General features: G+C 45.4%; 2 protein-coding genes across 3 annotated transcripts; both read right to left on the bottom strand.

Annotated features, from left to right (window-relative positions):
- Nucleotides 1–712: 712 nt before the first annotated feature.
- Nucleotides 713–5,028, bottom strand: pdia8 (protein disulfide isomerase family A, member 8). Of its 2 annotated transcripts, XM_044018886.1 has the most exons (13): nt 4,355–5,022; nt 3,982–4,060; nt 3,717–3,834; nt 3,539–3,646; nt 3,321–3,450; nt 3,108–3,221; nt 2,910–3,035; nt 2,641–2,823; nt 2,446–2,554; nt 2,243–2,371; nt 1,396–1,475; nt 1,254–1,311; nt 713–1,161 (listed from the first exon to the last, which is right to left on the bottom strand). In XM_044018886.1, the coding sequence occupies exons 1-13, from the start codon at nt 4,504–4,506 to the stop codon at nt 1,078–1,080; spliced, it is 1,470 nt and encodes a 489-aa protein (XP_043874821.1). In that variant the 5' UTR covers nt 4,507–5,022; the 3' UTR covers nt 713–1,077. The 2 variants fall into 2 exon arrangements, 1 of the variants encoding a protein (XP_043874821.1); XR_006359895.1 differs by lacking the exons at nt 713–1,161; nt 1,254–1,311 and having other exon boundaries at nt 1,435–1,475; nt 2,131–2,371; nt 4,355–5,028.
- A 168-nt stretch (nt 5,029–5,196) lies between these two features.
- Nucleotides 5,197–15,796, bottom strand: gon4la (gon-4 like a). The gene is made up of 26 exons (XM_044018890.1): nt 15,219–15,796; nt 14,867–15,111; nt 14,554–14,771; nt 13,603–13,677; nt 13,080–13,130; nt 12,939–12,992; nt 12,761–12,856; nt 12,408–12,500; nt 12,115–12,276; nt 10,412–10,622; nt 10,197–10,298; nt 10,069–10,109; nt 9,862–9,977; nt 9,594–9,774; nt 9,438–9,524; nt 9,165–9,342; nt 8,919–9,069; nt 8,675–8,822; nt 8,469–8,585; nt 7,722–8,354; nt 7,532–7,648; nt 6,997–7,197; nt 6,678–6,821; nt 6,381–6,598; nt 6,001–6,103; nt 5,197–5,924 (listed from the first exon to the last, which is right to left on the bottom strand). Exons 2-26 carry the CDS (start codon nt 15,084–15,086, stop codon nt 5,841–5,843), a joined length of 3,801 nt encoding a protein of 1,266 aa, XP_043874825.1. The 5' UTR covers nt 15,087–15,111; nt 15,219–15,796; the 3' UTR covers nt 5,197–5,840.
- Nucleotides 15,797–16,079: the final 283 nt, after the last annotated feature.

The raw sequence follows: 16,079 nt of genomic DNA, 5'->3' as shown, positions 1-16,079 counted from the left end.
CAGCATGAATCAGCATTTCCAACGATAACATGCCTGTTTAGTTTGATTGTAATCGGCGGCTTTTCTGCTTTTTATGAAAGGTGTTCTGTGTTTTTTCCCTTGGTAAAGGCTGATCAAAGGTAAAGAGAACACATGAAAAACATGCCTCTGCATTTTCACACTGTTGTGTCGTGAAATGTAAATACATTATATTAAATATATTCTTTCATATTTTTTATAACAAATAACTTTCTGCTGCAGGTTCCACTCTGTGATTCTTAATATTTATCACTGTGAAAACCTCTCACTCTCCCACACCAAAGTCCTTAGAGAAAATCAGTGATTTTAGCTGATCCTCTGCTGCCTCGTGTGGTCACCTTGTGTCACTGAGGTCAAACTGAACGTTGGATTTCAAACACTGAAGTGACAAAATAGTGATGGAGGCAGCAGTGGACTTTGGTGTGGGAGAGTGAGTGGCTTACAAACGTCTGTCCAACAGTGAGATAAAGACGTGATCATGTGACGTAGATTGTGTTTTATAAAAAAGACTAAAATCTGTTTTTGCTTGTGGGTCTTGTTCTCAGCAGCAGGGGGCACTCACAGCACCATCAGCTCTGACTGTGTGTCATTATCTTTGTACAAGAACAAATAAAAGAACTGTCTCAAACACCAGTGAATGAATCAATAAATGACTTGGACAACAGGGAATGAAAATAAATAAAATTCACACTGTGATTTATTTTCAGGATCAGATGATGAATCGACAGTAAAAAAATAAAAGTTCCTGTTACTTTCAGCAAAAGGCAACAACTGAATAAATAAAGTTTTGGCACAGACGTAGATGTTAATTAAAGCGTTGGTCAGTGATATGTGTTTTGTTTTGCTCCAGTTTTTCTTGTAAAAAACATAGTAAATAAATAAATAAATAAGTAAATAATCACAGAAACGTGCGATCACTCCGTCACATGACCACAGTCAGACTGGTGAAAGGTGTTCTTTCATCACTTCCTGTCTCTGGTTCAGATGCAGATCTGTCATCTCTAACCCCGTATCCATGGAAACCAGCGATGCGCTCTCATTGGTGAATGAAAGAACATGTCAGAGTTCGTCCCTTGAGGCGTCGGCCATTCGACTGCGACTCGTCTTCACAAACTTCAGCAAGTCTTTTAACTCTCGACCACCCTGTTAGTAAAAAAACATGCAACTTTAGCAAAAACATCTTTTATCGCAATAAAGATCGCACGTCATCCCACACACACACAGTCGTGTGTTACCTCGTAGCGAATGGGCTCGTCCTTTCTCCCCATCGGAGCAAAGTAAATGGTCGGAAATCTGCAAAAACAGACAAACAAACAAACTTGTGACTTAACGTGAAACGTGGTTTAACGTTTTCTCACAGAGAAAATCCTAACTCACCCTGGGACATCATAGGCCAGCGGGACGTCGTTATCGACGGCATTCATCTTTGCGATGACGATGTTCGGATCAGAAACGAGCTGAAACAAAAAAATCGTGAGCTAATTGTACATTTACATCTTTGATTTGACATGATTTAATATTACGTTAATGTCTTTGATTTGACGTGATTTAATCGCACGTTTACGTTTTTGATTTGACGTGATTTAATCGTACGTTAATGTCTTTGATTTGACGTGAGTTAATCGTACGTTAATGTCTTTGATTTGACGTGATTTAATCATATGTTAATGTCTTTGATTTGACGTGATTTAATCGTACGTTAACGTCTTTAATTTGACGTGATTTAATCATACGTTAACGTCTTTAATTTAATGTGATTTAATCACACGTTTACGTCTTTGTTTTGACGTGATTTAATCGTACGTTAATGTCTTTCATTTGACGTGATTTAATCATACGTTAATGTCTTTGATTTAATCGTACGTTAATTTCTTTGTTTTGACGCGATTTAATCGTACCTTAATGTCTTTCATTGGACGTGATATAATCTAGTCTTCAGAACCCGTACGATTTGAGGGTTTACAACCGAACTGTGTGTGAGAAATAAATCTTCATAAAGACACTCGAGTTATTCCCGCCGTACTTGTTGTTGCCCTTTCCAGAGGAGTTTTGAGCTGAAAGGATCAGTTTAGTAAAAATCTGGACAGTTGTAAACCGTTTTCGGAGCCGTACCAGCAGAGTACGCAGCACCGAGCGGAGAGCGGCGATCATGAAGGACCAGAACCGGAGACGTATACTTTTGTCTCGTACGATTTGTCGTGAAAACACTTGCCGATGTTCATACTTTGTTAGCGAGCTCTCTGAAAACAGGCTCCAGTTTTTTACAGTGTGGACAGGACGGCGAGTAGAACAAGATCACAGCATCTTTATCACCATCGTTGATGATGTCATCAAACGTTTCAGCAACCACCACCTGCAGATGTCAGAGACAGAGGTCACTGAGAGGTCACTGAGAGGTCACTGAGAGGTCACTGAGAGGTCACTGACCTTGACAGGGGCAGAGTTCCTCTCAGGTGCAGGTTCAGATTTAACGTAGCGTTTGAGACGACCGGCGAAGTAATCGTCTAAAAACCTGGCGAGCGACTGACCGTCTCTCCTGAAACGACACACGATTGTTTGAGGAACTGTGATGTCACAGAGGTGAGATGTGGTAGGACGCCAGTGTGGGCGGAGCTTACTTACGTGAACTCCTCCCTCATGGTGAACTTGTGGCCCAGTTTGGTTCGGACGGTGACGAACGGCAGGTCTCCTCCATCCTCCGTCCCCAAACCAAAGTCGTCCTCCAGCTCGGACAGGAAGTCCTTCTTATTGGCTACTGAGAATGTCAGGCCCCGCCCACTGTACTGAGACACCACCTTCATAACCCTGAGACACAGGGGGAGGAGCTTACACAGCTGCGTGTGTGTACACGTGTGTATGTACGTGTGTGCACGTGTGTGTGTGTGTGTTACCTGTTCCTCCAGTAGTTGGACACGCGGGGGTTCAGGTGATAATCCAGGTCGTAATAAACGGTCAGCAGGTCTCGGACTCTCAGTCGCTCTCTGTTCTCCGTTGTCATGTGAGGACACAGACCGTGACTGTAGACAGGTCAAAGGTCAGGTGACGGGGTCAGTCAGTGAGGCAGAGTGAGGTCAAAGGTCACAGCTTACATGTGATCTCTGATGAAGCGTCGCAGCGAGCTGATGGTCAGGTGATCAGAGAAGACGACCACGCTGTCCTCAAACTTACTGCTGAGTCTGGGCGATCGAAACAACAACACACTCCTGCAGAGAGACAGACGGACAGACAGACGGACAGAGACAGAGGTTCTGTATCAGTATGTGGGTCTGGATCAGTATGGGCTTCTGGATCAGTGGACTCACTCAGACTGGACTCCATGCTCCGCCCCCAGCCTCAGGTCAGTTGTGTGAGCGAATCGGAACTGTTCCCTGAGCAGCGCTGCAGCTTTGAGGAACTCAGAGAGACGAGCGCTGTCCTCACCTGAAAACACACCTGAGACACACACGGGGGCGGAGCCTATATTTAAATATGTGTGTACAGTAAAAAGAGGCGGAGACAGTGAAACGTGACGTCATCGTACCAACGACACTGGGCTCGTAGTGACTGATGAACGTCTGCAGGTCTGAGTGAGTCCTCAACAGAACTGAGTCTGGACCGGTCTGCTTCTTCATGTACTGAGAGATGCCGTCTACACACACACACACACACACACATCAGTAACACACCCACATCAGTAACACACCCACAGGTGTGTTTACCTGCAGTGCGAGGTCCGTCATAGGGGGCGGAGTCTTTTCCACTCCTGAAGATCTTCAGAGTTGGATAACCAGAGACACCGAAACGTCCACAGGTCTCTGAGTGAGCGGTGCAGTCCACCTGAGACACAGACAGACGAGGACGGACAGGTTTATGTGACGTGTTTTTCCTCACATGTATGTGTATATGTACACACACACACACACACACAGTATGTATGTATATATATGATATGCTAAGTGATGCTAACAATGATGATGACGTCACCTTTGCTAACTGGACGATTCCTTTGAGTCGACTCGCTGCTCGGTCAAACTCTGGAGACAACTTCTTACAATGGCCACACCTGAGAGGAGGACAGAAGGGGACGCAGGGAGGACAGAGGAGAGAGGAGGACACAGGGAGGAGAGAGTAGAACGGAGGGGGACACAGGGATGACAAAGGAGGACAGAGGAGAGAGGATGACACGGGGAGGAGAGAGGAGGAGAAGAACGGACAAAGAATGAATGAAAACAAGATCAAGGAGGAAATACGGGGGGAAGTGAAGAAGAGAAAAGAGAAGTAAAGGAAGGAAGGAAAGGAGACGTGTTGATTTTTCTTCACATTATAAAGCTAACGATGCTAATGCTAACACCGTTACCATGGTGCGTAGAATTTCACCAGCATGGTCTCGTGCTCCGTTGCCAGGTAGTCGAAGTCAGCGTCCCCGAGCTCGAGCACGTCCCCTCGCGAGGACAACGCCGCGGGAAAAGTGGACAAGAAGAAGAAGAAGAGGCGGATAGCGGCCGCCATTTTAAAGAGAAAACACGAGAGATTTCAATAGCGAAAAATGTGAAAACAAATACGGAGACGTTTCAGAGCGACAGTCACACACAAAGAGCACTTCCGGACGGAACTTTCATAATAAAAGTACCGTTCGTCAAAGACACTGAACATAAAAGTGTTCGTTGAGTGAGCACGCGCACATAAGCAACGGAAACAAGTTCATACTTCTCTCACGTCTGCGTAACAACATCAATAATTCTCATGTAAAATATATCACTACGTGCTTTTATTATTAAAGTATCGAGATCTTTTCCTTGATTTCCGGTATTAGATTGAAGAACGGGTGCTAACTTGACTACACTCTGCTCTCTCGCCACCTGTCCAAAAAGGAGGCGGGGTCATAGGGAAAACACCGGAAATCTGCGCTGTAATTGGCCTTCGATCGCGAGGGGCATTTGACATTAGCGTCTCATTGGTTCACTGACCTGTCAATCAACTTTCATAAGTGTTTGAAAGATAAAAACATCATTTTACGTTTAAACTTTCTTAAATTTGACTTACTTAGGAGTTAAAGGAGTCTTTCAGCTTTCTTGATGCGTGGTTGTATGACGAACTAGCATTTAATCCATGAAACAAAAGAAAATAAAAGCACTCACTCTCACACGAGACACAGGAGACGTGGAAATGTGACGGAGATATCGTCGAAACTTAAACTCATTCATTTTATATGAAGGATCACTTTAATGACATCAGAAAATAAACAATTTTACAAAGAAAAATTCAATTCCTGTTTTTTAAAAACATGGAAAATGAAACAAACATTCATGTATTCATATTCAGTGTGAATACATTTTCTATAAAACCTTCACAGGACATGGTTTAATCCAGATGCATTCTGGGAAATCTCCAAAACAAGTGTAACTCTGATTTATTGTTGGTTGGAGCATTTTTTTTTTTAAAGTCACATTGATTTTTTTAAGTTATCGCAGGGATTTTCATTCTTCATTCACTGGTGGAAAATGACAGAGACTCCGCCCACAACCCCCCTGTGGGTGGAGTCTGACTGAGGTAATGTACATCAAATAAATAATAACGACTATAAAAATACAAACCATCATGAGCTCTGAAGACCATTCTGAAAAATCCAGGATAAAAGTCTTGTTTACGATCGCAGAATATTTTCAACAACGCAGTCAGCGTCACTCCCAGTTCCGACCTCCAACTTCCAATGTTAATGGAATGCATCATCTTCGGACACAAACCTCTGAGAACTCGGGAATAACTAACTCAATAAAACGGATTCAAGGCCAAATATTCTGAGCTGTCCAGTTTAATCCAGTTCTGGATCAGACAGCTTCCTGTCAGCTGATTGGCTGTTGACCCCCTGAGGAACAGGAAGTGGACTTCTGGAAAAGACTCATCAGATCGTGGAATCGCAGACTCACCTGGAGGAAACAAGAATTCACTTCAGCTGCTCAGTTTTTCTGAAATCTACCAACTTAAAGCCCTGCCCTATCTCACCTGCTGGGCAGTCCTATTTCCCAGGTGGGCGGAGACCTGTGTGAACGTCTCCCTATTGGCTCCTCTCTGCTGACAGGCCGTCAGAATGGCACGGTCTGCCTCGCTGGAACAGGAAATGACGTGTTACAATGAAAAAGATCAATATTTGTGACAGGAAGAGGCGGAGCCTCATGTCTATGCTATACTTCGTGATTTTGTTTGCATCCGTAGGTTTTCAGAAGAAAAGTGACAATTTTATTATTACTATGAATAAAACCACATTTACATTATAATGTTAAAAAACAACCACGTTAATAAAGTTTTTAAAACATGACTAACATTAAATAATCAATTTTTGACGTGAATAATTCAACTTCAGTAAACTGGGTTTTTGTTCTGACCGAGTCCAGACCACCACTTTTTCGTTTGGCTCCTCCTCTTCCTCTCTGCCACTTCCTGTCTCATTCTGTTCAGGAGCCCAATGACCAACTCTCTTTCTGTTCTTGTCAAGAGGATTCTGGGAAACCGAGTCCCCCTCTGTTGCTGCGGGTAACGAGGCAGGGTGGAGCTGCTGGAAAAGTTGGTGCAGGTGGGGGTGGAGCTTAAGCAGAGTCGAGATCTGACAGGAAAAAAAACAATCAGGGGGGAAAAAAACTGATGTGTTTATCTGCTTTAACAGGTCAAAGGTCACCGTCTACCTTCTCCATGTCTGTAGGCGAGAGGGTGGGGCTTTCTTGCAGCAACGACACCACCTGTTGGTACAGGGACGAGCTTTTTCCCAGACTCTGACCCAGTTGCCGTAGAAACCGGCGGCTGCTTTCAAACAGCTGCTGCTCCATCAGCTTCACCAAAGAAGAAGAAGAGTTAACACAGGTTCCGCCTCTTCCAGAGTGAGGTCACAGAGAGGTCAGTGAGGTCACAGTGAGGTCACAGTCAGGTCAGTGAGGTCACAGTCAGGTCAGTGAGGTCACAGAGAGGTCAGTGAGGTCACAGTGAGGTCACAGTGAGGTCACTCACCAGTCCACAGCTCTGCGCCTGCTCACAGTTCAGGAAGGCGGCAAAGTCTCTGAGCAGCTGAGGCCACGGACGCAGGAGATGCCTCAGTCTGTCGTACAGAAGGTCCGCCCCCACCGCCCCCGCAGCCCCCGCAGAGACTTGATCCAGGACCTGAAGCAGCTGCTGGGCGACGCCTGGACACGCCTCCACTGCTTCACACACCTGAGCAGGAAACAGGAAGTAGTTTATGAAATGATCGCATGTCAAAGGTTTTACTTCTGTTGTCATTTTGTTTGTTTAAAGAACAAAAACTAAAGTTAACACTGTTACAATAAACAGCACTCCTGGTGTTTTGGGGCGGAGCTTTGACTGGGATTTAAGAGGAGGGGCGGGGCATATGTAGCCGCTTATATTAATAACATACGTGTTGCTCCCCCTGGTGGCACACACACGTTAATGCTTCACTTTCATCAACTCAGTGACGTTTTTATCGCAACATGTGATGAATTCATCGTCTCTTCCCTCGATTACACGTTTATCGTGCAGTTATTCTTACTCTGTGAAGATAATCCCGAGCAAACGCCTCATCGTCCGACTGCCGCTGATCATCTTCCTCAGGCTCCTCCTCCACCTCAGGCTCCTCCTCCTCACTTCCTCCTGACAACAGTTTCTCCTACAAACGTTAATCAGTAACATGGATCAGTTCATCCTGATGTTCAGATTGATAAAGGAGTTTTCTAACTCACCTGCAGCTGAACGTCAGAGCGGCTGGTCGCCCCTCCCTCTTCACGCTCAGACTCCACCTCCTCGCGGTCGCTCAGGTGGTTGTCATCGGTGCTGGACGATGATTCGGACAGAGCCAGAAGAACCTCGCTCTCCTCCTCTTCTCCCTCTTCATCATTTGTGCTGATGTCATCGTCTTCCTCCACCAGCTGAGAGGAGGGAGGGCCTTCAGGAGGAGGGGGAGGAGCCAATGTCTCCGTGGCACTCCTGGCTCCTCCTCCGTTCATGGAGGGTTTGTTTTTCCTCCTCAGGCCCACGAGCGTCTGATAGTGACTTTTGATTTGCTCTGTGGTTGCCAAGGAGATGGTGGAGGTGATGATGATGTCACCACCTGACACCAGTGGGGAGGAGTCAGTGGAAGGAGGTGGGAGGGGCTGCTGCAGAACAACAAACCCAATGCGTTTGAAGTCGAGGTGTTTGGGGAGACGGGGCGGATACTTTGTCCCGGGAGGGAAACTGTAGCTGGAGGCGGAGCGAAGGAAAGTGTAGTGACTCTGACGGGGGCGAGTCAACTTGCAGGTGGGAGGGGCCTCAGGGGCGGAGCCAGGAGGGGCGTTGTAGCGTTTAATAGTTGGATAGATGACAGGAAGGCTTCGCTGTGAGTGGGTGGAGGAAGACTTTTGTTTATTTAACATGTTCATATCATGTTATAACACATGTTAATAACACGTTCATGTGTAATAACATGTGTATGATGTAATATTACTCACAACCAGCCACATCGGCATGATACTGTCCTCTCTCTCCACTGGGGGGCGCCGCTCTCCAGGACTGAGGGGACGACAAGCTACAGGCATCGGCCACAACACTCGCTGGTACCTGAACACCTGCACAACACACACATACTGTTAGCTTAGCATTAGCCACAGGAGTACAGGCAGAGGTGGTGTGTGTGTATGTGTGGCGGGTGCGTTACCTTGACGATGTTGTCGGGGACACCAGGTCTGCAGCACTGCAGGATTCTTCGCCTCACCTGGACCAGAGTCTTCCTCAACAGGAACTGAGACACCAGCTTTGGTGGGTCACATGACTTGTCCATGTTCCTGAGACCCAGGACCAGGAGGCTGAGATCACACACACACACACACACACACGATGACACAAACGTTTCAGGGTGAGTGAGTGTGTGTGTGTGTGTGTGTGTGTGTGTTCATATATACCAGTCCTCAGCTGCAGTGAAAGCTGCTATCCTGCGGGGGCAGTACAGAGCCGGGTCCAGACTGGCACACGGCAGTAGCTCCGGGTAAAGAAAGACCGGACGGGTGGAGAAGATCCAGGCAAGTTCAGGAGGCATGACAGGGTGAACACGCACTGTCACACACACACACACACACACACGTGAGAGACATACACACAGATACAGAGGTGTGTCTTTTCCCATCATGCCTTTGGGCAGCTAAACTCACTGTGTCCTCTGGCGTCAGGTGGGTGGAGCCTGGTCTGGTAGCTGATGGGACTCAGCCTGAGCTCGTCCAGCAGCTGCAGCGCCCCCTGCAGGTTTGACGACCTGAAGCTGCTGCAGAAACCAGGACAAAGTGAGGACATGAGGAGCTCTGTCCTGAGAGCCAGGACGTCCAACTCCACCTGAGAAACAACAAGAGACACACTCTTTAGTTCTATTCAAGAACAAAAGCCTCATGATGAGTGTGTGTGTGTGTGTGTGTGTGTGTGTGTGTTACCAGGAACTGTCTGGTGGTCTCTGCTTCACTCTGAAGTTTGGACACAGGTGAAGTTAACAGGTGAATTTGAGTCAACAACTGGACGTGCTGAGAGAGAGAGAGACACTGTGTCATTATGTGTCCAAGTACTGTGTGTGTGTGTGTGTGTGTGTGTACCTGTTGTAGCTGCTGCTGCAGGTGTCTCTTCTGTGTGGCATCCAGCTTCAGTGTGTGTGGTTCAGGTGTGTGTGTGTCACACAGTGCATGTGTGTGTCGTCTCTTCCTGATCCAGGACAACTTCTGCTTCACTGTACGCAGCTCTGTGATTGGTTCATGCTCCTCGCTGTCACTCAGCGCTCTGTGACATCAGCACACACACAGTGAGTGTGTTCCCGTGTGTGTGTGTGTGTGTGTGTGTTCACATGTTGGTGTATGCGTTACATACGTGTTGTGTTCCTGAGACGTGTGTTGTGTCTCATGACTGTTTTTGTCCTCCTGTGTCTCCTCCTCTTCCTCGTGGCCTTCATCATCCACTTCCTGTCCTGTAAGGTCTTCTTTTAACTGACACACACACACACACACACACACAGAGTTAGTGACTCATGGTCACATGACTGAACAAACGCAACTGAGGTTGTTGAGTGAGAATCACCGTTTCAAACAGCTCCTCCATCAGCTGATTCACCTCCTTCTCTGTATGAAAACACACCATCATCATCATCATCATCAACATCACGTGTGTGTGTGTGTGTGTGTGTGTGTGTGTGTGTATACACTGACTGGTGATGCGGACAGCCTTGTCGTCACGGTAATCCTCCAGGTCAGGTTCATCGATGTCGGCCAGGAAGTTGTATTCAGGGTCATCATCATCATCACCTTCCTCTGAGAGAGAGAGTGAGACAGAGAGAGAGACAGGATCTCATTTGTGATTTATACATTTTTTTGGTCCTCACAAAGCAACAAATACAAGAACACACACACACACACGTCCTCACCTTCGTTGTCTACGTCTGTGGTCATCAGTCCTCTCAGCCAATCAGTCCAATCCCTGTCCTCGAGGGCGGAGCTGGAATCGTACATGTCGGGTGTGATATCAGGAGCTCGGAGCTCCGCCTCCAGTCTGCCCAGGGGGACATCACGCAGGGGACGCTTGGACCGAGTCCGGTACGCCATGAGACCAACTTCGTCCTCCGACTCCGACAAAGGCTGACAGACAAAAAAAAAATGAAATTAACAAAAAACAAGACGATAGAATCAGTCGCAGCTAACCATGCTAACCTAGCTTTAGCACCCCACACAGCAACAGAAGCAGCAGATGTGAAATTGTTCACTTTGTCCCTCCATCACCGCTCACCACGTTAGCTTTGCTTAGCTGCCCACAATGTTAAGATTGTGTGTAGTTGTGTGTACTTTAACAGTCTCTCTGAGGTCCAGGTTCTCAGGAACCACTGACACAGGCCCCACACTGAAGACCTGACCCTGGTAAACACAGATACCATCTTAAGACACGCTTCTTATCAGTGAGGAGAAAAAGACAAACATGAAGAAACACATAAAGATAAAAACAAAACAATAAAATGATGAATAACTTAATCTACTGACTGTTCCTAAAGATCTACCAACTGTGTCTCAAGATCTGTTCCTAAAGATCTATCAACTGTGACTAAAGATCTACCAACTGTGTCTGAAGATCTACCGACTGTGTCTAAAGATCTACCGACTGTGTCTAAAGATCTACCAACTGTGTCTGAAGATCTACCAACTGTGTCTGAAGATCTACCAACTGTTTCTGAAGATCTACCAACTGTTTCTGAAGATCTACCACTGTGTTCGAAGATCTACCGACTGCGTAAAGATCTACCAACTGCGTCGAAGATCTACCAACCGTTTCTGAAGATCTACCAACTGTGTCTGAAGATCTACCACTGTGTCAAAGATCTACCAACTGTGTCTAAAGATCTACCAACTGTGTTCGAAGATCGAAGATCTACCAACTGTTTCTGAAGATCTACCAACTGTGTCTGAAGATCTACCAACTGTTTCTGAAGATCTACCAACTGTTTCTGAAGATCTACCAACTAAAGATCCACCAACTGTGTCCAAAGATCTACCAACTGTTTCTGAAGATCTACCAACTGTTTCTGAAGATCTAACTGTGTCTAAAGATCTACCAACTGTGTCTGAAGATCTACCAACTGTGTCTGAAGATCTAACAACTGTGTCTAAAGATCTACCAACTGTGTCTGAAGATCTACCAACTGTGTCTGAAGATCTACCAACTGTGTCTGAAGATCTAACAACTGTGTCTAAAGATCTACTGTCTGAAGATCTAACAACCTGAAGATCTAACAACTGTGCTCCAAAGATCTACCAACTGTGTCTGAAGATCTAACAACTGTGTCTAAAGATCTACCAACTGTGTCTGAAGATTACAACGTGTCTGAAGATCTACAACTGTGTCTAAAGATCTACCAACTGTGTCCCAAGATCTAACAACGTGTCTGAAGAACCAACTGTGTCTGAAGATCTAACAACTGTGTCTAAAGATCTACCAACTGTGTCTGAAGATTCAACAACTGAAGATCTACCAACTGTGTCTAAAGATCTACCAACTGTGTCTGAAGATCTACCAACTGTGTCTAAAGATCTACCAACTGTGTCTGAAGATGTGTTAAATGTGTTTCCGAGTGTTCTCTACCTGATATGGTTCCATACACACAGCCAGCTCCTCCTCCACAGCATGAAGTTTCTCCAGAAAGGTGCTGTCAGTCACTGCTTTGGGAGGCAGTGCTTTGGGGGGAGGGGGAGGGCCCATGGAGACAAACCTCCCCTTCAAAGTCCTGGATCGACTATGAGAAGTCTGAAGAAGAAAGAGGGGGAAGAGTGACGTCTCTGATTAGAAACATGTCGTCATCTGACCAAAGATCAACAAAACAAAACAAAGAAGAGTTGGAGTTCAAAGGTGGACAACAAATGTCCAGAGAGGTGCACCTGCCAGGGACTGCAGCTGTCCTCGTCCCCTCTGCTCAGACGACTTCCTCTGGGAGAAGAAGCTGTGCTCTCCATGTCGCTCTCCTGGAACGTCTGCAGGTCATCGATAACCAATCAATAACCAGTGTTTCTACATCAGCCTTCCTTTCTAAACTGAAAGTTCATCCATTCACTGCGTTCATTTAAAACCATGAATTCTGTTTGTGAACGTCTGACATTTTTTTATGTGATTTAGAAACAAGACAAGTTTAGAACAACACGATAGTTTGTGATCGGACACGAGCCCACAACCACGGACCATGAGAGACTGAACTAAACTAAATTGAGACGAGCCAATCAGAGCAGAGTCTCACATCTTCAGCCGTCTCATCGTCGTCTTCCTCATCAGGACGATATTCTTCATCAGAGGAGTCTTCTTCAGCCAGAGGGATGTCAACAAACTGAGGAGGCTGAACACAAACCAACACACTGTAAAAATATCAAACTTGTCAGATTGTACACAGGAAAATAAAGGTCGACCTCTGACCCCACCTTGTTAATGTCACTGGTTTTCTTGATGGGAGAGATGTTCCAGGCAGGAATCACCTGACAGGAAACAGGAAGTGACACATTGTGTGTTTGTTTGTTTGTTTGTGTGTAAACATGATCAGGCGTATTAATCCGTTAACTCACCACTCCTTTCTCCACCACCTCTTTAAACTTAGACCGAGTCATTTTAGGCTCCTGCAGGGACACAAACACATGACTCAGCCGAAACACAGACACGTGACTCAGCAGAAACACAGATACGCGACTCAGCAGGAATACAGACACACGACTCAGCAGAAACACAGACACGACTCAGCAGAAACACAGACGATGTCTCAGCAGAACACAGACACGCCACTCAGCAGGAACACAGACACGGACTCAGCAGGAACACAGACACATGACTCAGCAGGAACACAGACACATGACTCAGCAGAAACACAGAAACGCTGACTGGCAGAAACACAGACACGACTCAGCAGGAACACAGACACATGACTCAGCAGGAACACAGACACTACTCAGCAGAAACACAGACACATGACTCAGCAGGAACACAGACACGCTACTCAGCAGAAACACAGACATGACTCAGCAGGAACACAGACACATGACTCAGCAGGAACACAGACTCGGCTCTGATTGGACGCCAGTGACAGTGACTCACAAATGCAGGAACAGCCTCTGTCTCGTTGATGGCAGCTTTCATCATCGCCACCACATGTTCGTTAGTGATGACCTCCTGTGGGTCAAAGGTCAACAGTCAAACTTGAAAACAACTGATCAGATCTTTATTTATGAAACAAAATTGTTTCATTATACACATATGTATGTATATATATATATATATATATATATATATACATACATATATTTATTTATATAAGGGGTGTCAAATTATCGAGTTAATTGCGATTTCCCTAAGGGGATTAATAAAAAAAACTAACTAACTTTAATTAATTACAGTCATATTTAGCATGCATAGTTTGGGGTCAGAAAACTCGGCCTGGAACTAGTAGAAGTAGTAGTACTAGTACAAGTTAGTACAAGTAGAAGTGGAACTAGTCGACAGGCTACTAGGCTTGGAATGTTTATATACAATGAAAGGGTCTATATGGACCCGATGATTTATGTTATTTGTATTTTCTTATTATTTGGAGTTTGACAAAAGAACACAGCGGAATGTAAACGGCTGCATCTGTTCGTTTGTTAGAACAATAAATGACTTTATAAAGCCACCGTTTTTGTTATATATCAAACTTTTGATCTACATTAATAATGAATTTAAATGAAAATACATCACGTTGAGGGCTTTTCTCAGCAATTTTTTAGGTGAGTTTAAAAAGAGATTACAGCACATATATACATACACACATACATATATATACACATATACATACACACGCATATATACAGATATATGTATGCATATATGTATGTATGCATGTATGTATATATACATACATATATACATATACAGTATATATGTATGTATATATACATAAATACATATGTATGTATGTATGTATGTATGTATATGTATTTATGTATATATATACATATATAATCTTAATCTAGGTGTAATTAATCAGGTGTGTGTGTGTGTGCGTGCACTCACGTGGATGATGTTCTTCACGTTCACTGTGGTCAGATTATGTTGCTTAGACTTTGTCGCCAGCGATTGATCGAGCCGTCTGTCAATCTCCACCTCCTCCTTTTCGTCGCTCTCTGAGGCTCCGCCCACCTGCTCATCTTCCTCCTCTCCCATCAGTTTGCCCCTCCTCCTCCTCCTCACTGTTCTCCTCCTCGCTGCCTTCACCTCCAGCTGACTGTCCTCTGACACACACACACACACACACACACAGTCAGACCGATGGAGTGACATCACTGATGATGTCGTGTGTTTGTGTGTGTGTGTGTGTTTGTGTTACCCATGGTGATGATGAGGCTGGAGTCAGTCGTATCTTCCTCCACCAGAAGATAACCTTCCTCCTCCTCCTCCTCCTCTTCCTCCTCAGCTTCACCTCGCAGCAAAGCATGATGGGAAAGGAGGTGAGAGCTGGATGGCAGCGCCCCCTGACTGCAGGTGGAGGAGGGGGCAGGGTTTGGTGAGGGCGGGCTGAGTTTGAGGCGTTTGCGAGCTGGGTTCATTGTGGACGACCATGACCTCTGACCTCTGCAGAAACATCACATTATTATTATGATCATTGTTATTATAATAATAATATTATAATAACAATAATCATAAATAAAGGTTATTAGTTGTAGAATAAAGTTTATTACCACAGTTAAACGAACCGCAATTACGGTAATAAAGTTTCTGATATTAAATGAATAAAGATTATTGTTGTCACGGTGTCACCGTTTACATTTTAAATAAAGTATACTGGGTTAACTGCTTTTCCTCAGGTGTGTCCGTGTCCTCAGTCCCGGTTACCCGGTGAGTCCGTGTCCTCAGTCCCGGTTCACTGTTGTGTGCTGTCCTCAGTCCCGGTTCACCGGTCTGTCCGTGTCCTCAGTCCCGGTTCGCCGGTGAGTCCGTGTCCTCAGTCCCGGTTCGCCGGTGTGTCCGTGTCCTCAGTCCCGGTTCACCGGTGTTTCCGTGTCCTCAGTCCCGGCTCACCGGTGTGTCCGTGTCTTCACTGTCTCCTCTCTGCTGCTAACAGCTAACCATGCTAACACTGCCCGGCTCTGCTGTTAGCAGCTAACATTAGCAAAAAAGAACCGGGTCCCGGTTCCGGTTCCGGTTGAGTCCGCGGTCTCAGAGCAGTAAATCCTCACCAGACCTGGTTTAAAGACAGAACATTGGTACAAAGATCGTTCACTTACCCGCCACAACGATCCCACACTGTACTTCCGGCTGTGCGTAATGACGTATACGTGACGTTGACGTCTGTCTGATCGCCTCATAATTCCTATGGAATAACAGACTAAAGAGGTTTTCGTAAACTCGTACTAGACCCAGTTTGTGGATGAGATTCAATGGATGAAGGTCTGGCTTCTATCTGACCGATATTTAATGACCGATACAGTGAAATAAATCTCGTTTATCTCTTAAAGTAATATAAAAAAAAGATTTCCTATTAATGTGTTATTTGTTTTTTTAAACATTTGGTCACATGTCTTTACAACATTGACACGTTG

Source organism: Solea senegalensis, unplaced genomic scaffold, assembly GCF_019176455.1.
Source record: "Solea senegalensis isolate Sse05_10M unplaced genomic scaffold, IFAPA_SoseM_1 scf7180000017739, whole genome shotgun sequence".
NCBI classification, from domain to species: Eukaryota; Metazoa; Chordata; class Actinopteri; order Pleuronectiformes; family Soleidae; genus Solea; species Solea senegalensis.
Note: the sequence above shows the minus strand (reverse complement) of the source record. Positions and strands in the feature narration are given on the sequence as shown.

Excerpts from the sequence above, each read along its gene's own strand:
- pdia8 (XM_044018886.1), bottom strand. The coding sequence starts at position 4,506 with ATGGCGGCCGCTATCCGCCTCTTCTTCTTCTTCTTGTCCACTTTTCCC. Across the intron at positions 3,222-3,320 it reads GAGCATGGAGTCCAGTCTGA|GAGTGTGTTGTTGTTTCGAT; the intron begins GTGAGTCCACTG and ends GTCTCTCTGCAG. Across the intron at positions 3,036-3,107 it reads CGCTTCATCAGAGATCACAT|TCACGGTCTGTGTCCTCACA; the intron begins GTAAGCTGTGAC and ends ACCTGTCTACAG.
- gon4la (XM_044018890.1), bottom strand. The coding sequence starts at position 15,086 with ATGAACCCAGCTCGCAAACGCCTCAAACTCAGCCCGCCCTCACCAAAC. Across the intron at positions 9,978-10,068 it reads TGGAGGAGCTGTTTGAAACG|TTAAAAGAAGACCTTACAGG; the intron begins GTGATTCTCACT and ends TGTGTGTGTCAG. Across the intron at positions 6,104-6,380 it reads AAAGTGGTGGTCTGGACTCG|CGAGGCAGACCGTGCCATTC; the intron begins GTCAGAACAAAA and ends TTCCTGTTCCAG.